At 36.3% G+C, this 23,230-nt stretch overlaps 9 protein-coding genes and 1 non-coding gene across 10 annotated transcripts; 6 read left to right on the top strand and 4 right to left on the bottom strand. All coding sequences in view use genetic code 12, as the record gives it.

The window, feature by feature from the left end:
* Window positions 1-170: 170 nt before the first annotated feature.
* On the bottom strand, window positions 171-257 carry PVL30_003407. Its single transcript has one exon. It is a non-coding gene; the product is annotated as a tRNA-Tyr (tRNA).
* An 827-nt stretch (window positions 258-1,084) lies between these two features.
* Window positions 1,085-1,963, bottom strand: IPP1 (Inorganic pyrophosphatase; the record flags this gene model as incomplete). The annotated part of the gene is made up of 1 exon (XM_001525969.2): window positions 1,085-1,963. The coding sequence occupies one exon, from the start codon at window positions 1,961-1,963 to the stop codon at window positions 1,085-1,087; it is 879 nt and encodes a 292-aa protein (XP_001526019.2).
* Window positions 1,964-2,405: 442 nt separating this feature from the next.
* On the bottom strand, window positions 2,406-3,540 carry SPO11 (endodeoxyribonuclease; the record flags this gene model as incomplete). The annotated part of the gene is made up of 2 exons (XM_001525968.2): window positions 2,406-3,342; window positions 3,533-3,540. The coding sequence occupies 2 exons, from the start codon at window positions 3,538-3,540 to the stop codon at window positions 2,406-2,408; spliced, it is 945 nt and encodes a 314-aa protein (XP_001526018.2).
* Window positions 3,541-5,354: 1,814 nt separating this feature from the next.
* On the top strand, window positions 5,355-6,284 carry PVL30_003404 (uncharacterized protein; the record flags this gene model as incomplete). The annotated part of the gene is made up of 1 exon (XM_001525967.2): window positions 5,355-6,284. The coding sequence occupies one exon, from the start codon at window positions 5,355-5,357 to the stop codon at window positions 6,282-6,284; it is 930 nt and encodes a 309-aa protein (XP_001526017.2).
* A 4,208-nt stretch (window positions 6,285-10,492) lies between these two features.
* Window positions 10,493-12,742, top strand: STB3 (DNA-binding proteins Bright/BRCAA1/RBP1 and proteins containing BRIGHT domain; the record flags this gene model as incomplete). The annotated part of the gene is made up of 1 exon (XM_001525964.2): window positions 10,493-12,742. The coding sequence occupies one exon, from the start codon at window positions 10,493-10,495 to the stop codon at window positions 12,740-12,742; it is 2,250 nt and encodes a 749-aa protein (XP_001526014.2).
* Window positions 12,743-13,495: 753 nt separating this feature from the next.
* On the top strand, window positions 13,496-15,964 carry mcm7 (DNA replication licensing factor MCM7; the record flags this gene model as incomplete). The annotated part of the gene is made up of 1 exon (XM_001525961.2): window positions 13,496-15,964. One exon carries the CDS (start codon window positions 13,496-13,498, stop codon window positions 15,962-15,964), a length of 2,469 nt encoding a protein of 822 aa, XP_001526011.2.
* A 530-nt stretch (window positions 15,965-16,494) lies between these two features.
* On the top strand, window positions 16,495-18,015 carry PVL30_003401 (uncharacterized protein; the record flags this gene model as incomplete). Its single annotated transcript, XM_001525960.2, has 1 exon — window positions 16,495-18,015. One exon carries the CDS (start codon window positions 16,495-16,497, stop codon window positions 18,013-18,015), a length of 1,521 nt encoding a protein of 506 aa, XP_001526010.2.
* Window positions 18,016-18,557: 542 nt separating this feature from the next.
* Window positions 18,558-19,739, top strand: PVL30_003400 (uncharacterized protein; the record flags this gene model as incomplete). The annotated part of the gene is made up of 1 exon (XM_001525959.2): window positions 18,558-19,739. One exon carries the CDS (start codon window positions 18,558-18,560, stop codon window positions 19,737-19,739), a length of 1,182 nt encoding a protein of 393 aa, XP_001526009.2.
* A 482-nt stretch (window positions 19,740-20,221) lies between these two features.
* On the top strand, window positions 20,222-20,899 carry PVL30_003399 (uncharacterized protein; the record flags this gene model as incomplete). Its single annotated transcript, XM_001525958.1, has 1 exon — window positions 20,222-20,899. One exon carries the CDS (start codon window positions 20,222-20,224, stop codon window positions 20,897-20,899), a length of 678 nt encoding a protein of 225 aa, XP_001526008.2.
* A 474-nt stretch (window positions 20,900-21,373) lies between these two features.
* On the bottom strand, window positions 21,374-22,960 carry PVL30_003398 (uncharacterized protein; the record flags this gene model as incomplete). Its single annotated transcript, XM_001525957.2, has 1 exon — window positions 21,374-22,960. The coding sequence occupies one exon, from the start codon at window positions 22,958-22,960 to the stop codon at window positions 21,374-21,376; it is 1,587 nt and encodes a 528-aa protein (XP_001526007.1).
* Window positions 22,961-23,230: the final 270 nt, after the last annotated feature.

Raw genomic sequence — 23,230 nt, 5'->3', positions numbered from 1 at the left:
ACTAGCCAAAAAATGGGGCAAAGTGTATATGATTTTATGCAAACTGTAAAAGCAGGAGCTCCAAGGTATATAGTTTTGCATTCGCAAAGCCAGCAAAACCTGGAACTTAGTTAAAAAAGGAAAAGGAAAAAAAAACTTAAATGTTGAACAGAATAAAAAATAAAAAAATGTCCTCCGGAGGAGATTTGAACTCCCGACCACAAGATTGCGGAACTTAATTACAGTCTCATGCTCTAAACCAACTGAGCTACCAGAGGGGAGGCTTGTAGAAGTAATTCAAAAGTAAATACTCACTCTGTACCACCAAATCTTAAGCCTTTATAGAAAAAAAAAAGGCTGCACTGCCTAAATTGTATCATTATACAAAGTATAGTGTAAGTGTTTAAAAACTTGTCCAGAGTAAAACGTCAATCATATCCGTCATATACATAATCATACCAATATTAATGGTATATACTTCGAAGAGTATTGTAGTGACCAGGCCAAAAAGAAGGAAAAAAAAAGATTGAATCGTGTTTTCCTTTTCATCTTATTAGCTCATGTGAGTTTCAATGAACTTTTCTTTATCTCTTCTTTTTGATTGTTTTTTTTCAACTTTGCCGCAAAACTATACAAAAATTAAGGACAATCTTTTACTGTAGTGATGACTATACAATAACATATCCAACACCTTTTTGTCTTTGATATGGACATATGACAATATATACTTGAGCACGGATGCGATTACCTTTTAAACACTTGAATTAAATCTTTCATTCTCAGCAGCTTAGTTCTTTTCCTTCTCTGTTATCTTGGATTCTCAAAATGTGTACTTTTTTGACGTAAAGTAAATCCAAAATTCATTCAATTTTTTTTTTATTTTCTGTTTTTACAGATATATATATATATATATACATGATTACATACATAATTACATTCAAACATACAAACATATACATATGTGAATATTCTTTTCTTTAGCCATTTCAGAGTTTACTATGAGTGGTCAAGAGTTATTACAAAATGTTACAATTATTTTGCCGGTTCATAAATAATTTATTATACCTTTTAAGATGTAAATATATAGCCTGGATATAATAAAGCTCTAGTGAGCACCAGAGATGAAGAACCACTTGTCAATAGACTTGTCAATTGGTGCAGCCTCCTTTGGTGAAGCAGCTGGAACATCAGCAGCTGAAACTTCAGAAACGCAACCTGGAGTATTTTCCAAAGTGGTGTTGGCCAAATCAATTCCCTTTGAGTCAACACTCTTACCGCTGACCAAGACAGACCATGCCTCGGCACATTCGTTTATAACCTCTTGAGCGTATTTCTTGTTCTTACATTCACCGCTGAATGCGAATTGATTTTCTGGTTTACCATCTGGGATTTTGTAGATTCTGAACCATTCGTTGGTTGCTCTCAACAAACCTGGCAAGTGCAGTTCAACGTCTTCAATGTCGTTCAACTTGGAAGCCAATGGATCGTTGACATCAATAACAATGACTTTCCAATCGGTTTCACCTTCGTCCAAAAGAGCCATGACACCCAAGACTTTAACTTGTTTAACCTCACCAACGTATGCGATTCTTTCACCGATTTCACAAACGTCCAATGGATCATTGTCACCTTTAGCCTTTGTCTCTGGGTGGGTGATGTTTGGGTCTTCCCAAGTTTGTGGGAAAGCACCATAGTTGTGGATGTAACCGTGGTGTGGGAAACAGTTACGGACAAATCTCAATTTACCCTTCTTGGTGTCTTGAATGATTGGGTTCAACTTCAAGTCCTTTGAGATCTCCATCTTGGCATTAGTCCATCTAGGAACTTCAACGATCATGTTGAGGATGGTCTTTTCTTCATTGGCGTACAATGGAATGTCATGGAATGGTGAGACAACTTTACCATCTTTTTCAATGTAGACTTTGTAGTCCAAGGTATTAGCAGCACCAATTTGGCGTGTGGTGTATGGAGATTGGGAAGACATTATTCAATGAGAATGTAAGAGTGGAAGAATGTAGTTTGAATCAATGAATGGTTGTTGGAAAAAAAAAGAAAAAAGAGAAAAAAAAGAAAAAAAAAATAGGTAACGAAAACTGTGGTCGATTTGTTTTTTTTTTTTTCTTTTTCTTCTTTTTTCGGTGGTTTGTCGAGAATGATATAAAAGAGTTGATTTGATTTTTTTTTTTTTTTTTTTTTCAATTCAGTAACAGCTATTTTTCTCTGTTGGGCGTGGGAGAGAATAAAGAGAGGAGGTTTTGTTATTACTCCGATCTCACGTGCGATCACGGCTGCATACGACAGAGTAAATTTTTTTTCCTCTTTCTTTTTTATTATGATTACTACTATTATAGTTATTATTAATACTACTTTTATAATTATCAATAAGACTATTGTTGTTATACTTATTATCGAAATTGTTATTCAAATTACGTGTTGGCTGCAAGAGTTTTAATCTTGGAAATCAAGTATGTGTTGTAGTTGCCATCATCACCAGAGATGACATTGATCTCACCCTTTTTGAGCAAAAACATTTGACGTGTAAGTTCTCTATGGCAACTTGCATCTAATTGTATAGCCTTGTCAGCTAATGTTGCTGCGACTTTGATATCTCGAAGTGTTGTATTTAACCAACTTTGTGGCTTGGAGTTGAGCAAGAAGATTCCAGCATACTTCAAACTCTCAATGACTTTTTTGTATTGTTGGTAGATGTTTACTCCATAAACGTCTGCATCAAAGAACCCTATGAAAGTGCATTTCGTATGTTTAGATTGTATCCACTTGAGGAAAGCCAATGTTAGAGAATCCGCATAGCCCTTTGCAGTGACTATAATCAACCTCGTTGAAAATTTGAATTTGCCATTGGCAAGGTGTTTACAAAAAGATTCAAAAACGGCATCTTTTTCGAAAATAGCAACACACAACTGTTTTTCCTCATTGTATTGCTTCTTCTCCTGTCCACTTGTGTTATTAGCCGATTTTTTTTCATCATCATCACCGCCATAATCACCGCCATCCTCAGCACCATCATCAGCACCACTACCATCACCACAAAACTGGTATTTTTCAAATTCCATGGGTATCAAGATCGGGTGGTTGTTTTCCAATTTCAACTTTGGATTGTAATAATTGTACTCATAAAACAACCCTTTTTGAGAGGGGTATATATTCAAGTCCTTCACCAAAGACCAACCAAGTGAATTTTCGACAATAGAATCAAGCAATCGTTTACATTCTGTTTGACTCTTATTGAATATTTCCACATCTTGGTAGTAAATATCTCTTACTGTTGTTCTTCGACTTTGTGAATTTGAGTTGCTCAAAAATCTAGTCAAGATCTGAATAAGTTTCAATATGGCAGCGAATCTTTGCAATTCAATTGGATTGTGGGATATTGACAGGTATGTTGTTGTTGTTGTTGTTGTTTTTCTTCTTCTTTTACATGGAGTATTAGCCTGTGATGTTTGCTGTGAGAGTTTAATGACAATATGGTGATGTTGTTTATACGCCTGTCTAATCTGGTCTAGTAAATCCTTCAAGTACTGAAACTTATCACTTGTACATACTGGTCAGTATCCAGAATTTAATTTTATTTATTTCTTCATTCTCGAGAAGGATATATAAATCATTCCTTTTCATTGTCATTTTATCCTTGTATGTATAAATATACGTATATATATATATATACATATATAAAGGAAATGATGAAAAAAAAAGAAGAAAAATGTAAAGTCAACAACTTACACTGTACTGCTTTTGTTCTCTATTACAATTGTAGTTGATTGAAACATGTGTTGAATATGTTTTTGCATTTATGGTTAGCATCTCTATTATAGAAAAGACAATTGTGGAGCTTGTATGGTTTTGGTTGCAAAACCGAAAAGAAGGTAGGGAAAGTAAGGCGTCAATAGTAGAAGTGGAGTTTATATCGTGATTGTCGCAAATAGTGTCGCGAGATATATCGAACACTATAGATTAACGACACCTCAATAGTACTAGTATTGGTAGTTGTAGTTGGCAATATAATAACTATAGGAATTATTGTGCGATTACTTGGTTTTTTTTTCTTTTTTTTCTTTTTCTTTTTTTGGAGGGTTTCTTATTTTTGCCACATCTCTGCATTTACTACTACTACTACTACTACTACTAGTATTACTACTACTAGTATTACTACTACTAAAAAAAAGAATACAACAAGAAGAAGGAATAGTGGTTAATGCAAAGTGAAGGCTTAGACAATATGGCCCGTAATTAAATACACTTAAGCCACACACCCTTGCCCTCCTTTGAATTTGGGTATGGGTGGATTGGTAAGCGACAAGACAAAAGAACCATACAAAATATAACATAGTACAACATAGTACAACATAGTACAATATAGTACAACATAGTATAACATAGTACAACAATTATGTAAGAAAAGACTGGGTTATTGCCCATGATGCCCTTTCTTGGATGTAAAGTAGGGATTCAGTGTAGAAAAAAATTAATGTAATCTCTACATCAATGTTTACTTATATATATATAGATATACACAACTACATAAACATATAGTCTCTTTTTCTATTTCTTCAGCTCTTTCTTTGTTCAAAGTAAAGGTTGGGGAAGACAGAGAAATAGAAACAGAAACAGAAATCTCATTTGCCAGATACATTCTTTTTTTTCTTTTTTTTCTTCATTTTTCAATACAAGTGCTGAAAAGAACCCTTGGCAGATTTTGAAATTAAGAAAAGGAAAGGAAAGTAAAAAAATTTTAATCATCATAAGTTTTCAACAACGACTTTAAACACAAATACTACAAGTAAAGTTTCAACAGAATTTTCACTTTATTCAAAAATTACTCCATCCCTTTCACCCTACACCACCCACCTCTAGCCTCTTCCTCCTCTTCCTCCTCCTCCTCTTCCCTCCCCTTTTATTTTCAACTACCGTATACAAAACTGCATTGTTATTCAGCTATAAGATCACAAATCCACTACTTTGATCAGCCTTCTTTTCTTAATTGTCCTTGTTCTCACTTGGAGTTATTTGATATTAATCACTCTTGTTTCTTTATCTACTTTTAGTTTGAAAAGTCTTGTCAAGATTCTATTCAAAAGTTTTATTAAATTAAAATCAAAATCAAAATTAAAATTAAAATAAATTTTTTGTTTTTTTTTTCTTAATAGCACCATCAAGTGATAAAAGGATATCGGGTATCGGATATTGTGATTTTTTTTTTTTTTTACATATATATATCCAGTTTAGGGGCGCAATATCTTTAGTAACAACAACAGTGAACAACTACAGGGGAACCACCAATAGTAAAGCTTGACCACCTTCTTTCATAAACACAGCATATTTATAGGTCAACCATTATCCATATTGACACAACACAGATGCCGCAGATTAGTAAGATACACCATTCCGACCCAGTCTATGTTATATCGACAGCAACCAAGAGATCATCAACGTCCATTTCCTTGTTTAGACGAGATTGGGGTGACGGGTATTGGGAAACTTCCAATAGTGCCAGATGGGCTTTTTTCGCCATCTTCATTGTCCTCATCATCATTATTGTGCTTGGTACCATTCGTGTTAACCAAAAAAGAGCCAAGCACGGTGTTCAGCCCATCTATGGAACGAGATGGATGACTCCACCATCGTACAGACAATCACAAACAGCATATGACCAACCGGATCATGTGAGAGACCCTGACTTACCAAGTTCATATGTGCCAACATACACTGCCACAGCTAACGAGAATGATTACGATATGGGATTTTACGATTCTAAAGGTGTTTTTCATAGAAACCCCAATGCCAAATCAGGTTTGAATATGGGTCATGGTGGAATTGTACAGCAGCCAGACGAGGTTTATGCTAGAGATGGAGGTGCAAGTGGGACTAATAGAGTTACTGATGAAAGCACTGGTGCTACATATCTCAGCAGCTCATTTAATGCAAACCATCAAACTAGCAGCACCAACACAGGCACTAACAACAACAACAACAACAACAACAACAACTATAATGCACACAGTGACGATGATTTGGGTGACATCAGTAGACCTACAGGCCCACCACCAGGAAGAACCAGTACCAGTATCAGTTTGAGTAATGGTGCCAATAATAGAAATATTGCAGCTTATACTCCAACTGAAGAGAGAACAAGTACTGGAGTTGACCTGGACTCAGATACATCTTTTCAAAGACCTAGTGGGCCACCACCACCACAAGAACAACAGCAGGAGCCATTACAATCATCCGTATCTTCCTCTTCCAAGAATAATGATGTGCTGGAAAAGACAGTTGATGTCAAGAACTAAGACTCTTGTTATTCTAACTTTTCGTTTTTATTTTTTATTTTTATGGTTTTGTTTAGTGGATATTAAACTTTCTACACCTAACTTGCACTCTCATGTTGCCCCATATTTGTTTTAATTGATTTAATTTTTATTATTATTATTATTCTTTATTTTTTAAATCTTTATTGTTATTATCATTATAATTATCGTTATTATCATTATAATTATCGTTATTATCGTTATTTCCATGTTTTACATTCATTTTCTATTCGTTACATAAGATTAATATTACTATTTCTACTATTATTGTTCTTCCGTTTCAATTTCTTTTTCTGTTTTCGCTTTCGTTTTCGTTTTCGCTTTCGCTTTCGTTTTCGTGTTTTATCCTTTCTTTTTTTTCATTCAAAAGGTAAATTATGGCAAACAGGTCCATGAGATGGCCAATGTACTCTAGTTTCTTAATTACTGGTTGAAAAAGTTTCTGTTCCTGATTCTCTTTCCCATCTAACTCAGTTTTTTGTTCATTGTTTGTCTTTTCTTTATGTGAAGTTTGTATTTGAGATGTAAAATTGATCACTCTGGTTCTTCCATTATCTAAAAGTACCAACGCATTCAATAATTCGTCAATTTCTCTTTGCTCTTCACACTCCTTTGTGTCTTCTCTTTGTGTGTAATTGTCAGAGCTTGCCATTGTATTGTTTTCTTCTTCATTATAATGTAAGAGAGTTGTTGTTGGTGTTGTTGTTGTAGTGGTAGTGGTGGTGGTCTTACTATTATTGTTGTTAAATGAACCTATGTACTGAAAATTGTCGCTTGTATGCTTCTCCACAGTCAGTTCCTTAGCATTGCTGTTTTCCTTGGTATCTAATGCAACTTTTTTTTTTCGAGTAAATATGTGTATTTTTGAAATGTCTAGTGAGTTATAAAGATTCAAAGTCTCAATGATTGTGTTTATTGTTGTTTTTGGTAAATTCTGTTGCTGCAGCATCAGTTGTTTCAGCGACGACGGCAGTGGGAGGAGTATCGGTAAATCCATCTTGCTCAATTCTACTGATTCAAATGAACGTGTTTTGAATACCTACTGGGTATCGCAGTAGCACAGAATACAACCTAGCTGAGGCTTCTTCTCATGCTTTTCTCTTTTCTCATTTTTTGTTTTGTTCTGTTCTGTTTTGATTTGTTTTGATTTTTTTTTTTTTTTTTTTTGTGGGTTTTACATTTATTCCTTCGATATGTTTAGAATGCGCTCTAAAGATTGTTTACTTTGATTTGTGCAGTGTAAAATCTGGGGAATCAACTGAGCAAAATTGAAAAAAAAAAGAGTGAAGCACAGACAAGACTCTATAAAGAGTAAAAAAAGAAGGGCATTGAATTTTATTATATGCAACCGCTTGTAGTATTTGCTACACCAGTGCAAATAACATTATGAAGTAACCACATAACTTCTAAAATATCGTATCCGATATCTTTATCTTCATTTTCCCTTTCTTCCCGCCGCCCCCTCCCTCCCACTTCAAAAAAAAGAATAGACATGACAATCGCTACCAATTTACATATAAATATTTTAAATTGTTTCCTTTTTTTTTTTGTTTTTTTTTTTTGGGAGGGAAAAGAGTCGTGACCACTTTTAAAAGGCGTGTGGGTGTGACATCCAAAATTTTCTTTTTTTTCTTTTTTTTTTTTTTTATGAGCTTTACTGTGCTGGTTATTAAAGCCATAACCATTCACATATGACTTGTTTTTTAAGTCAGCTTTGAGCATTAAGCATTAAACATTGAGCATTGAGCAGCAAACAGCAAATAGCAAACAAAATACGACGGGGACTGTGACTTTGTTTTTAAACTCAACTGCAATTTGTACGTATTTGTACCAATGTGTGCAAATGTGAACAGTGTTCTGAAACAGTTGGTAGCCCAGGGAAACATAGGAAGAATGCGTTGGAAGAATTGTTTGAGTTGTCTAGTAGTCCCTCTAGACTATTGACCACCCCACCCTACCAACTTTACCCACACTTTTTTTTTTCTCCTTTTTTCTTTTTAAAATTTTTTTGCTTTAGCACAAACAACACAGAAAAAAAGAAACACAAAAAACATAAGGAGAATGAGGAAAAGTGGATCCGAGAAATCCACAGTTTGTCTTTTATTTTCTTATGTCTTACTCTTACTCTCGTACCCTCTTGCTTTAATTTGGTATTGTTTGGCAAGGAATCAATCATTATTAATAACAATAAGCAATAAGAAACAAAAGACTCAACAATATAACATAAGTATACGCAGTCTCGTAGTTGATTGTACTTGGTTTTTTTCTCAAAAAAAAAAGGAAAAAAAGAAAAAAAAACAGAAATTAGCAACAAAGAAACAAACAAACAAACAAACAAACAAACGCCAGTTGAACAAGTCTTCTGACGAAACTAGCACTGTATTCGGTAATAATGACATCACTGTAGAGCAGTAGGTGGGAGGGGGAGGGGAAGGGGGGGTGGGCTGGAGTTGTCGAAAAATAGAGAAATTTTGTGGAAGTGAAAAAAAAAAAAACAGCTAATAGATAGGGATACATAGACATAGAGACAGAGACACACACAAACATATAGATACATTTGTACAATTGAACAATTATACAATTGTCTATTTACACAAGAAGAGTCATTTTTGCACTGTTCTGGAAATCGGAATAGTTGGGTGATACTCGAACCAATACCCACCTTACACACGCACACAGACACACGCACACACACACACTCTCTCTATGGCTCTACTTCTCTTTTCTTCTCCTCTTCCACCTCCACCCCTCACTCTTTTTCCTGCTTCCTCCTCCCCCTCCCCTTTCTCCTTCCTCCTTTCTCGTTAGAACATTTTCATTATCTTCCGCGTACGATCCGCTTTACCACACCCCACACTCGCTCACTACTTTTGTGTGTAGTTTTTTTCTTTTTTCTTTTATATTTGATTTTCCTCTTCTTCCCTTTTTTCCCTTTTCTATTCGTCGCAAGATGGAAACAGGATAATGTATCCTATATTGAGCAATAGCAGTAACAGTAACAGTAACAGTAACAGTAGTATTGGTAATTAGTAATTAGTAATAGTACCTATTAGTCCGACTTTATACCTCTTACGGAGACTAACACCACTCTCTGGTGCTGCAGTATAGTCATTCAAAAAATAGAAAGTGCTCAGGCTCTAAGTATCTACGTCTTGTTTGTGTCTACGTCTAGAGGTCTTACATCTGTTATCTGTTATCTGTTATCTGAGTCTTTGTTTGATTTCGTTTTTGTGTGTGTCTAGTGGTGTATTGTGTTGGGTAAAGTATCTTCATATGCTAGCATAGTGTATATTTACCACGTTCACAAATAGTGCTATTTACATATGGTCAGTTGAGATAACAACGTAAATTACCACTGGCCCTGTATTCCATTCCTTTCTTTCTATTTTTTTTTCTATTTTTCTATTTTTGTTTCTTTTTGTTTCTTCTTCTTCTTCTTTTCATTTCTTTACTACAGTCTGGTGGCAAAGTACTCTAAAAACTACAAACAGTGTTCAACATCTAAAGTTTTTTTTTTTTTTTTTTTTTTTGGGGGGGGGGGGGGGGGAAGGTTCCCACTGTATGGAGTTGCATGCTTGGGAGCTGTTGTTGTTGTTGAATTTTTCAGATTTTTCAGCGCATACTTTTCAGCCACTGTCTCCGTTTTTTTTTAAATATTTAATTTTTTAATTTTTTAAATTTAATTTTATTATATTATATATTTTATTTTTTATTTTATTTTATATTTTATTTTATTTTATATTTTATTTTATTTATTTTATTTTATTTAAATTTCTATGCTTTTTTTTTTTTTTTTTCGTTTATTATCCAATTTAGTAATAATTTTTAATTTTAATTATCTGGGCAGCTACCAGTACCGATAATAGGGCCAAACTGAGATTCCCCCCCAGTAGAAACACGGAATATAGAAATACAAATATAAATACAAATATAAATACAAATATAGAAATACAAATATAAATACAAATTCTCATACACTTTTTACATCCTGACTTATCTTCAATATTAACCAATTCATTTTAACAAGAACAGACACACTACAGAGACAGAAAAATCTACAAGCTTTGATTTATTTGAAAGATATCCACACACACACACACACCTTTATTCCCCTTTTTCAATTATCTATTATAATTTATTTATTTTTATTACTATCTTTAATTTCAAACTCCCAATTACCACTTTTGACTATGAGTAATCCAACAACAATAAATAACAATAATAATCCACAACAACAACAGCAACAACAACAACAACAACAGCAACAACAACAACAAGAACAACCAACATTGCCTTCGCCACGCATTAACAACTTATCCAGCAGCCCCATCTACAACTATATGCAACAGTTGAGACAAGCACAGCCACAGCAGAATACTATCCACACCACTAGTAACAACAATTCAAATGGATACCACATGCCACACTCACAACTCCCGAAACAAGAAGGAAGCCCAGTAGAAACAAACACAAATTCTGCCACTAAACAACACCTGGATACTACTCAACCTCCACTATCCGATGAATCCATTGCACCCCCAGCTTCCGCTTCAGCATCAGCTTCCGCTTCAGCATCAACTAAAAAAGCACTATTGTCAACTTCCTCACCAGAAGGTATACAAGTAGCCTCCCAGATTACACCCACAAGGCTAGCCAACTTGTTAATCAGAAAAGGCCCCTTACCCATTCGTCACATCACTGCACAATTATCCTTAGAAGTTGGCTCTTTTGAACTCTTGAGTCTAAGCAAACAAAGAAGGCTCATCATGGCTGCAATGGAACAAATGGACCCCGTGAACAATGTCGTGTTTGAGAAAATAGGCTGGGGCCAATGGGCTGTAAGGAAAATAGACAGCGATTATATCTTCACCGAGGGCAGCGAAACTTTAGAAAAGGACCAAGCTACAGTAGGAGAAGACGGTACAAAGATTGGTAGTAAAATGAGACCAAAGTCAATGTCTTTTGATACTGTTGATAACAAAAAAGTGATAAATATCAACGACTTGCGCAACCAAACCAACTTGAAATTGGGATGGCTGAAAAAGAAGAAACAACAAGAGAAAACACAACCATTATCACAAAATTCACAACTGTCACATCCATCCACGTTGAAATCTTTGGTCAATAATGATTTGGATAAACTTAGAAGAGAGTCTATCACAAACCAAGTGAGAAACTTGCACGATTTGAAATTGCCCAACGAAAGCATCGATAATGCTATTGCATCTGACTCGGAAGAAGGCGAAGAAGAAGAAGAAGAAGAAGAGGAAGAAGAGGAAGAGGAACACGTTGGAATGGAAGGTATGGGCTACTTGAAGAGACACAATAATGGACTATACGAAGAAGACGAAGAGGCCAATGACGACTATGATGACGAGGAGAAGGAACAGGATGAAGAAATGTTTGCCTTTGACGAGACAGAACACAAAAACACTAGCACAAGTAATGCAAATTCCAAGGTCAAGAGAACATCACCACCTATTAAGTTTGCAAGACGAGTCCCAGGAAAATTGCACTCGCCGCCAATACTGCTGTCCGTGTCATCTTTTGACTCTAAATCTAAAGCACGAAGGAGAAAATCTTCTTCGTCGGCGCCAAGCTCAGTCACCAAGCCATCAACCATGAGACAATACTACGCTGGAACGTACCAACACCATCACAACTATCTACACCCCCAACTGCTTGGTACAAACAGCAATAGTAGTCGCTCACGGTTAGACTCCCTAGACAATTTAGACAATTACATTGTATCTTCAGCAAGAAACTCTACAGTGCTGATTAATCTGCCGCCACCATCATTACCCACAATAGCTTTTGCTAGTTCCGCAACGATGTCGCCCGGTTTAACCAGTGGCTCTGCTTCGGCTCTCAGTGGCAGTTCGCCCATTGGATCATTGACCACAAACCAACACGGCAACTATTATATCCACAATGAAGAGATTGCCAAAGCCAATAGAGATCGAAGAAAATCATCGTTTAACGAGTCGCATGTTCGATCCACATTGGTGGTACAGCAGCCTCCACTACAACAACAGCAACAACAACAACAGCAACAGCAGCAACAGCAGCAACAGCAACAACAACAGCAACAACAACAACAACATCAGCAGCAGCAACAAATAAAACATAGCGTGAATGGCGGTACAACAAGCAATAATGGCGCAGTGTCTAGCGACACCGATGAGGAAGACTGGGAATCCATCGGGCCCGCATTTTTGAGGTCTAGGAACCACACTGCAAACAGCAATGGCGAACTAGATACTACACAACATCACCAGTTGGTGAGGAAACTCGTAGAGGAAAAAAACGGAAAGCAAAATGCAGGGTTTGCTAGAGGAAGTAATCCGGCAGCAAATGGAGGAATAAATGAAGATGACAATGAAGCTGGCGATGCAGAAAAATCTGCTGCTTTCGCATTGGTCAATTTGATGTCTGTGTGATGAAAGAAGAGAAATCAACATGTATAGATTCTGTTGTATTGTTACTATCATAAATTGTAAACACCTCAAAAAAAAAAAAAAAGAGAACAAAGAAAAAAAAAATTAAAGAAAAGAGAAATATAAAGAAGATATTAAAGATTGTTATAACAGAGCCAAAAATTTTTTTTTTTTTCTTCTTTTTGTAAAGCATATAGACTACGATGTTATCGATTTATACCATTTTTAATTTTTCATCAACCCATGTGGTGGCCGCTTTTTCTTTCGTATTTTACAATGAAAAGTAACTTTATGAGAGTTGAATATCTTGCCTACAATTACATTTCCTAATTAGGATTAATTAACATATGCACAAAAATTGAACGCGTCCATTTTTGTCTTTTTTCGCCTTTTTTTTTTCTTCTTTTTCTTTTTCTTCTTTGATAATTTTTTTTTTTTTAAAAAAAAAATTTATCTCTATACGAATAGCCCATTCCCCCTTCATTCAATTTTCCTTCATCTTTCTTTTCTTTTTTTTTTTTTTACCTTTTTTCCTTTTTCTTTTTCTTTTTCTTTTTTAACAACCAAAGTATCTATTATAATATAAGATTCATCAGCACGATATTCACTCGACGATACCAACTAAGACCACACATCTACCACTTACAACACATTAGCCATTTTTTCATTTTCATTTTCTTTTACTCAACCTTTCTTTCTTCTTTTTTCTTTTTTTGCTATTCATTCTTGTTTTTCTTTTAAACAGCTAAATTCATAATGGCTACATTGACTACAACAGCGGCGGTGTTGCCCTCGATCCAACTCAAGGTCAACTACAAAGACTGCAAGGAGATCATCCATGATTTCATTAAAAACTTTAAAGACTCTACAATTGACATTGACGAAGAGTTGGAACAACTCCATGAAGGTAAATACATGAACATTTTACAACGAATCGCCAATAGAGAAGAGTCTACTATATGGATTGAGTTGGACGATGTCAAGAAATTCTTGATGAATTTTGATACCGATTCAGCCTCACTTTTGCAAGAATCTCAAAACTTGTTTCACACAATAATGACAAATACTCATAGGTTTATCGAAGTGTTTAGTGATGTTATTGATAAATTGATGCCCGAACCGACAAAGGATATAAGCTACCAGGATGATGTGTTGGATGTGATTTTGTCACAAAGGAAGTTGAGGAATCAAAGGTTACAACAAGATGCTACAGAGGAGTTCAATCAACTACGTGATGGGTTTACTCAGCCAATGGAAGGCATGGGTGAGAGAGACGCATTGGCAGATCCAACAGAAGTGAATTTGTTTCCAGCAAAATTGACCAGACGTTACTGTTTGTATTTCAAGCCTTTAAGTGGTACAAGGAATGACAAAGCATTATCCGTAAGACAAATCAAGGGTAAACACGTAGGAAATTATATCACTGTACGAGGCATCGTTACACGTGTGAGCGATGTGAAACCTAGTGTCTTGGTAATTGCATACACGTGTGATAAATGTGGATACGAGATTTTTCAAGAAGTGAATTCAAAAGTGTTTACACCTTTGACTACTTGTAATTCACCAGCGTGTATCTCGGATAATAACAAGGGTCAATTGTTTATGTCCACTAGAGCATCAAAGTTTTCAAGTTTCCAGGAAGTGAAAATCCAAGAAATGTCAAATCAGGTCCCTGTAGGTCACATTCCTAGACAGTTGACCATTCACGTCAATGGAAATATGGTGAGATCAATGAATCCAGGTGACACTGTTGATGTTTCAGGTATTTTCATGCCTTCACCATACACGGGCTTTAGAGCATTGAAAGCTGGTTTGTTGACAGAGACATACTTGGAGGCGGAATACGTTAGACAACACAAAAAGCAATATGAATTGATGCAATTGAGCGAAGAGATGGAGTTTAAGATCCAGGAGTTGAGAAACAGTGCATCAGGAGGTGATGTGTATGAGAAATTAGCCAAATCGATTGCACCAGAGATTTATGGTCATTTGGATGTCAAAAAGATTTTGCTCCTCTTGTTATGCGGAGGTGTAACCAAAGAAATAGGTGATGGCCTAAAGATTAGAGGTGATATCAATGTTTGTCTTATGGGTGACCCGGGTGTGGCCAAATCTCAATTGCTTAAAGCTATCAATAAAATTGCTCCTAGATCAGTGTACACCACTGGCCGTGGTTCCTCTGGAGTTGGTTTAACTGCTGCGGTGATGAGAGATCCAATCACCGACGAGATGATTTTGGAAGGTGGTGCTTTGGTACTCGCCGATAATGGTATTTGCTGTATCGATGAATTCGATAAGATGGAAGAAGGTGATCGTACTGCGATCCACGAAGTTATGGAACAACAAACAATTTCCATCTCAAAGGCTGGAATAACCACTACTTTGAATGCACGTACTTCAATTCTTGCAGCAGCAAACCCACTCTATGGAAGATACAATACTAAATTATCGCCACATGAAAACATCAACTTGCCAGCCGCATTGTTGTCAAGATTTGATATAATGTTCCTTATTCTTGATCAACCAAATAGAGAGAATGACGAAATGTTAGCTCAGCATGTCACTTACGTCCACATGCATAATAAGCAACCGGATGCCTCGATTCAATTGGCGAATGGCGCTGAGGAAGAGTTTCAGCCAATAGACTCAAAAACGATTCGTGAATACATTTCAAAGGCAAGAACATACCGACCAGTAGTACCGCAAGAGGTTGGAGATTATGTCGTTCAATCTTATATTAATATGAGAAAAGAATCACAACGTAACGAAGGTTCCATAAAGAAGTTTAGCCATATCACACCAAGAACCTTGCTCGGTATACTTCGTCTTGCCCAAGCCTCTGCTCGATTGAGATTTGCAGACCTTGTAACGATGGAGGATGTTGACGAAGCATTGAGATTAATCGAAGTGAGTAAAAGCTCTCTTTACGCCGATGAAGAAGCGATGGCACAAATAAGAGATGACGAGAGTGTCACATCCAAGATTTTCCAAATCATCAAGACTCTTGCCATAAACCCGGCAAATGGAAAGTTGAAAAAATACTTGAAAATGCAAGATATCAAGCTGCGAGTGATCGCCAAAGGCTTCACAATCCAGCAATTGGATGATTGTATGTTTGAGTATGATGGTGTTGGGTTGTGGCAAATTATTGATAATGGCGAGACCTTGATGTTTACAAATATCAATGAAGATGATGAAGACAATGATGAGGAAATGGAGGAGTAGTCAGTTGGAAAAAACTAAGAGAGTTTTCGAACTCGGGGTGTATAATATTGTAACATTACTAAGTAGATCTGAATCTGAGCACGAATCAATGAATTTGAAATTAAACGTAAGCTTTAAATTAAACCAGCTCTTAAACTAGCACTTGCATTTGTAATTGCACTTAAAGTTGTATTCACTTGTTTTTTTTTCTTTATTTTTTTTATTTTTTTGGAATCTGAAATCTCCATGTGGTATGGACATATAGTGGTTCAAACTTTGTAAACAGTGTCACGTGCGTGCTTTCATATAGAGGAACTTTCATGAATTTCATAATCTCCAATTTTTGGAAATGATCAACTTTTAAAGGGTCGCATACACTAAATTCAAAATAACTCAATATCCAATTCTAGCAATACTAAACTCAATTGTGCAAAAAAAATAAAGGCATAAAGAAGAAGAGGAAAAAGAATAAGAGTAATAACAAAAGAGGCAGTAACATTAAAACACCATAAGCAACAAAAACAACAACAAGTGTGAGATACTACTGCAACATGTCTGACCCCGAAGACGTTCTTGATTTCCTTAATTCACTTCCTGAAACGAAAAACAAGGCTAATGCGCCAAGGTCCTCACTGGAGACCACAAAATCTACTAGTAAAGATGACGAGATATTTGAATTTTTGGACGAGATTGCGCAGCATGAGCTGCTGAAGCCGAAGAAGAAATTAGTTCCAAAACAAAAGGAGGGTACTAGTTCTACCACGACGATACCTGCCTCCATTCAAAAGGCAAAACCACAAGAGGAGAAAGCTGCGAGTGCTCCTCTCCCTCATTCTTCTGCTGATAAGAATCCATACGAAGAACAAAATCAGAGTGGTAAAAAAGTAGCTAACCAAGATAAGGGACAGGAAGAGCAAGCTGAGGAAGACCTTCCCAATCCTATAGCATCTATATCCAATTGGTGGTCACGCGAAGGTACCCAAAAAGTGACCAACTTATGGGGCGCAATTACATCGAATGCCGAGCGTATTAGTGAAACGACGTATCAAATTGCGTCGCAAACGACGAATCAGATCAATGAAAGATCTAAACAGATTGATCGTGACCAAATTGAGCAACACGTGGGGCAGTTGGGATCGCGGTTGAATGGTATCTTGAGTTCAATATCTCAACAAATTAAGCAAGGATTGGAATTAGATGATGTCGATGAGGTGTTGAATGTGCTTATTGTTAGTGATATTGTCAATTTGCAATATTTGGAAGACATTGTCAGAGAAAATTTTGAAGCAGTAATGGATCAGGTACAAGGAAGAATTGGTGTTGGTGTGCATGAGTTTTATAAGCCACATGGTGAACTCAAAGTTAATAGTGATGACATTGGTGCCACAAATGTCAATACTGATGCTAGTGATGGAAGAGTGAGCTTGGGTACATTTTATGGGAAGTTGATTGATGGCGAAAAGTTGGCCTTGGCGAATTTGGAAAATGCCATAAGGGAATACAAGAAAGCTGAGATCACAAAGGAAAAAGAAGAGAAAGAACAGGAAAAAGAGGAAAAAGAGGAAAAAGAGGAAAAAGAGGAAAAAGAGGAAAAAGAGGAAAAAAAGACAGCAAAGAATGGAGAGAAGGAAGAGGATGGCGAAGAAATTGATGACGACAAAGAAATGTTGAAATCGAATATTTTCCTTGCTGTCCAGCCAATTTCAGTTGGCAAACCTGTCCAGCAACGACAAGGAGAGGAAGGAAAAGAAGAAGCAAAAGTTGTAGAAGAAAACGCCTCGACTCAAGATCTGATTATTGAGTCACACAATGCGGAGTCCTTTTCGTTTACTTTGATACTCAACGACATTACCAATAACATCACTATCACAACAAGAACTCAACCATTCCCCTTGAGATGGGCTCAGTGGCTTGATGGTGAAAAATTACGCAATGTGAGAAATGAAGCAGTCGAAGAGGAGGATGAAAGTGTCGATCCAAAAGAATGGGTCAAGGATTGGATTAGACAAGGCTTGAATTTGGGTGTGGGTGTATTAGCTCAGGAATATGTAATCAAACGGATGGGTATTTGATGTTAATTTTGATATAACTATATATATATATATATATATATATATATATATATATATTAGTACTTTAAGTGATTTGTAGTTTTTTTTTTCTTTTTAGTTTTATCTATCTTGTAAATAAGTAAGCCTATCTTTTTTTTTTCATTATTCATATAATTCAAGCTGTATGACTACAAATTCAATCCTACTTACTACCAACTACAACCGACGGATATTAATGTCAAGAGTGCAGCATTTCTTGTAAATCTTTAGGATACTAAAGGCGGAGAAAAGAAGAAGAAAAAGAAGGGGAACATGAAGAAGAAGATGATGAAGAATAAGAACAACCATTTCGAGTATGTTTTTCTTTTCTTTCTCATGCTTCAGCCGTGCCATGTCAAAAAAATGACTTGCAAATGAGACTCATGTTTCTGTTCTACTTTTAACTCCAGAAAATTTACTTTTTGCTACTTGATGCGTGAGAAATCCTGTTATCTTCTCCCCGCAACCCGCAACCTGCAACCTGCAAACTCATGTTTCACACAAACATAGAGATCTAACGCGTAATGTCAATAGACCTGAAAGAAGTCATCATCATTGGTGGATCCTATGCTGCTTTGCTTGCTTTGAAAACTTTTCTTGCGCAACAACCATCATCTTCTGACTCGATTCCACAGTTAAAGATTACCCTAATTGCTCCTAATGATAAGGCTTTTTTCAACATAGCTTCTCCCAGGTTAATCGTTGATGAAGATTTATTAATTGACAAGACTTTTTTTTCTTTAAAGGATCATATTGAACAGCTTGTTACTAGCCAAGGAAATAAAGGTCACGAAGTGGTTTTTATAAAAGGAAGAGTGGTTAACTCTGACTTCGAGGCAAATACAATTACGTACGAAGAAAATTCTGGAGAATTTGAGAGAAAAGAGCTAAAGTATGATAACTTGATAGTTGCTTCAGGGACAAGGACCCCTTCATCTGTTTGGAAATTGGACAATGTAAAAGACCAGGATTATACTATTTCTGCAATTGAAGGTTTGCGCAAGCAGGTGAAAGAAGCTAAGAGTATTGCCATAATTGGAGGTGGCGCTACTGGTGTGGAAACTGCTGGTGAACTTGGATATGCAAACAAGGCGAAGGAGAGCAAGGATAAAAAGAGAGTCGTGTTGTACACGGGTTCATTTGGACCATTATCTGGCCCGCTTCCTAAACACGTCGAACAAACATCAAAGAAATTGAAAGATCTCAATGTTGAGATAGTGAATGATCAATTTGTAAGTAAAGTCAAAGACGGAGTAGCATTAGAAGGAACAGGAGATGAAGATAGAGTTGAAAAGTTTGATTTGGTTATTGAGGCTCAAAGACTCATTCCCAACACAGAATTTATCCCTGCTTCTCAATTAAACGAGAAGAAATATATCATCACAGACGATTATTTTAGATTACCTGAGCATCAAAATGTCATTTGTTTTGGAGATGTCCTTGCTATGGGTGAACAATCGTCTGTTGATTTAACTTATGCTCAAAAGCCAGTGTTTGCAAAAACTGTTGCCAAGGAAATTTTAAGCCAGGACGTAAAGTTGGTGTCGTATCAAAAACTTTCTAGACAGATAATCCTTGTTCCAATTGGAAAAGATGGTGGCGTCGGTGTGTTATTTGGCTTTTCAATACCAAATTTTTTGGTCAGGTTATTCAAGTCTAGAGATTTTATGATTCCAAAAGCCAAGGGGATTCTTTCCTTGGATTAATGGACTAGAAATGGTTAAATGGAGCAGAATATACATGTACTTGTAAGAGTTATTATTTTAATCTTTCTATTTTATTTTCTCTTTTTTTTTTTTTTTACTTTTCTTTTGAATAGTTTACAAGTGGATATTTTGCTAGAGGTGTTAGTGGTGGTGGTGTTAGTGGTAGAGAAAGCTCGTATTGTAGTTTGTGTCGCACAATTCCAGAAATTGGACATTTGCCAATATTGGTGAAAATTGCAAGAGGAAAACTAAACACAAGCAACATGAGAGACGCCAATTTTTCCGCACACACACACACACACACACTTAACGAAAGCATAATTAATTTTACGTCTATCGTTCACATCCACGCATATCCATAAACATATTCAAATTTGTCATTATAAACCTATTTGAAAAAAATATATATTATTTTGTAAAAAAATACAAACAAACCAAGATATATATATATACATATATATATAAATACATTAAAACCGAATATGTCAGATTATTCTTCGCAGACAGTTGCACAGCTCAAAGAGCTCTTGAAACAAAGAGGATTGAGCACAGAAGGTAAAAAAGCCGATTTGGTGACTCGATTGATCGACTCCGATAATTCACAAGTTACTGCAGCAGCACAGGAAGAGGCACCATTGCAAACTGAGGGCTCTACAACTGATGCTGCCAATGAAGTGTCTATTGAAGCACCAACTGAAGCGTCGGCTCAACCAATTGATTCGAAAGTTGCCGCAAACGAATCTACTGCTAGCAGTGCAGCACCAGGCTCTGAACCAACACTTACCGTGATCCAACCACAACCCAAAACTACTCAAGTAGCAGAAGGAGAAGCAGGAGCAGATTTGAAAGAAAACAAAAAAGAGTCAGAGCCCCCAAAACAGCTCACTGCAGAGGAAAGGAAACAGCTTGCTGTAGAATTATTACAAAAGAAGATTGCAAGAGCAGAGAAGTATGGTGATGAAAAACTGGCCGAAGAGTCAAGAAAATCATTAAACCGTGTTGAGAAATTTGGCGTTGAGTTGGGAACTAGTTTGGCTAGAGAAATTGGACTTGTTGATGATAAATTGGGTAGTGGAAACGGGTTTAAGAAGCACCATGGAAGAAGAGGTAAGTTTAACCGTGGTCGTGGTATAAGAAAGAACCGCGGTGGCCGTAGGTAATTTATCAAAGTGTAGATATATACATATTAAGTAGCTAATTTCTCTTTTGTAGATGTCCTTTATTTTTTTATCCCTCCCCCTTCCTTGTCACAGGTGTCGGTTTTCCTTTGTAGAATATAGAAAACAAAAATAATGAAGAAAAAAAAGAAAAGATACGTATAGGTCAATGAATAAATATGCAATTTATTTATTCTCTAGTATTGCATGTGTAGTATTCACCATTAAAAACAAAACAACAACAACAACAACAACAACAACAACAACAACAACAACAACAACAACAACAAAAGATCACAATGTACAGTTCAAAAAGAAATCAAATTCTCATCTAATCAGATATTTACCTAGCAAACAAACAAGCAAATTGTAAACACAAATGAAAGAAAAAATAAAACAAACAAAATTTGTGATAATAGCATGCAGACAAAGCTTGCGATAGACACGAAAAATATGTGTAGCAACTATTGTATCAAATTAAACACGGATATCTTCTTCGTCTCTCTCCTCATCGTCCTCTTCATCATCGGAAATATTGAAGTTAGGTACGTCTGCATATACAATTGGATCATTTGCATTTGGGTCAACAATCAACCCATTGTTGTCCACAATCCAAATAAAGAAAATGGAGATGATCAAGGTGAAAAAGTAAAGCCAGCTTGACCACAACATAGGAAGAATGATTTTTTTAATACCATGTTCGAGAGCTTGCATTGCCAAAGCTGATTGGTAAACAAGTTCCCGATCGGTATTTGATGGGTATTTAGGCAAGCTCTTCATTGACTTTGCAGTTAATGCACCAGCCACACATGCACCAAAGATCCCAACCGCAATGGGTAACACGTAGATAATAAAAAAGGATTTGCGGAATGCAGAAACAACTTTGTCTGTGGAGTCAGCGTCAGCTGCAGGTGGGAAGGTGGCAATTGTTTTTTTAGTCTTGAAATAAAAGATCATGGAAAGAATAAACCAAGAGAGGGAGAATATACTCGTTAATGCCATGAGTAAAGTTACAATCATTCCTTGTTGGTTGAAGCTATTTTGACCGTATGTTCCCACCAATGGATCACTGTTTTTGGACTGGAACTCACCTACTACTGCCGCAAAAATGACAACAAGATTAACAAAAAGAAGTGCAGTGATTTTTTTGAATGAGTCTTGTGGGAAGATTCTATAGTTATGGGAGTTTCCCCCGTGGTAGTAAATCACTCCGAATCCCATTGAAAAAAGTAAAACCACATACGAGATGAAGCTGTTGTATCCCAAGGACGCAAATTGCGCAATAAATAACAATCCCGTTATTATAAATGAGCTTTGACATGATTCAAGGAAATTGTTGATAAGGAAAAACACCAACCATTGGAAAATCAAGATGGCAATAAAGGGAAGCAAAACCAAGAAAATGACCGCCTTGGAGATGACGGAAATGGAGTTGAGGTCTTTGAAATTTTCGCCAACTTTGAATTTTAAAATGTAGTTGAACAATGTTGCAAATGTAATTATCGATAAAAGAACCGCCCATTTTATTTGCGAGTACATCAAGTGAGTTGCATAGTTTAAGTTTCCATAGTAGCTTTTGAACACTATTGGGATGTCAAACTTGTCGGTATCATCAGCCGGAGGAGCAATGTAGACACAGTAGATACCAGAGTGGACAATGGTTATTTCCACATCTTTTTCAATTGGGCCAGTCCAGTACTTTTTAGGATCCGTTGAGTAACCATCTGCAGCGTCAACATTGAAAGTTCCGTCATCGTTGAGCATAGTCTTGTACAAAGTTGTTTTTTCCTTTGCATACAATTGCGTGAACTCTTCCAAGATGGGGACTGAAGTAAAGTTGATGATGTCTGGATAATGGAATACCAAGCCTTGTATTTTGAAATCAGCACTTGTCTTTTCGGGGTGTAGTTTGATGTATGCCTTATTTGGATGTTTTGGCGAGGCTTGCACTGGACTACAAAAGACACCTCTTTCTGGTGTTAGGATCGTGGGGTCATTAGGAGCAGCATTGACTAAGGTTGCCACAGCCAAGAAGAAAAAAGAAATGATGGCGTTGCAAATCATTGTGGTCGAAGGTGAAAAGCAGCAATGATTGACCAATAAAATATTTTTTTTTTAAAAAATAAAATCAAATAAAATCAAATAAAATCAAAATAAGATGAAAAGTGGGTGAGGGTGGAGGAAAGGAGGGCGGTCAGAAAAGAATAATTAAGAACAAACACGGTGCTGAACAATAAAAGATATTAAGTGTTCTCAACAATCTATTCTGCGACTGTGAGTTTTGTAGTTGATTATAATGCGTGTAAACACTGAAAGATGGACTGTATAGTAATT

Source organism: Lodderomyces elongisporus, chromosome 4, assembly GCF_030384665.1.
Source record: "Lodderomyces elongisporus chromosome 4, complete sequence".
Classification (NCBI taxonomy): domain Eukaryota; kingdom Fungi; phylum Ascomycota; class Pichiomycetes; order Serinales; family Debaryomycetaceae; genus Lodderomyces; species Lodderomyces elongisporus.
Note: the sequence above shows the minus strand (reverse complement) of the source record. Positions and strands in the feature narration are given on the sequence as shown.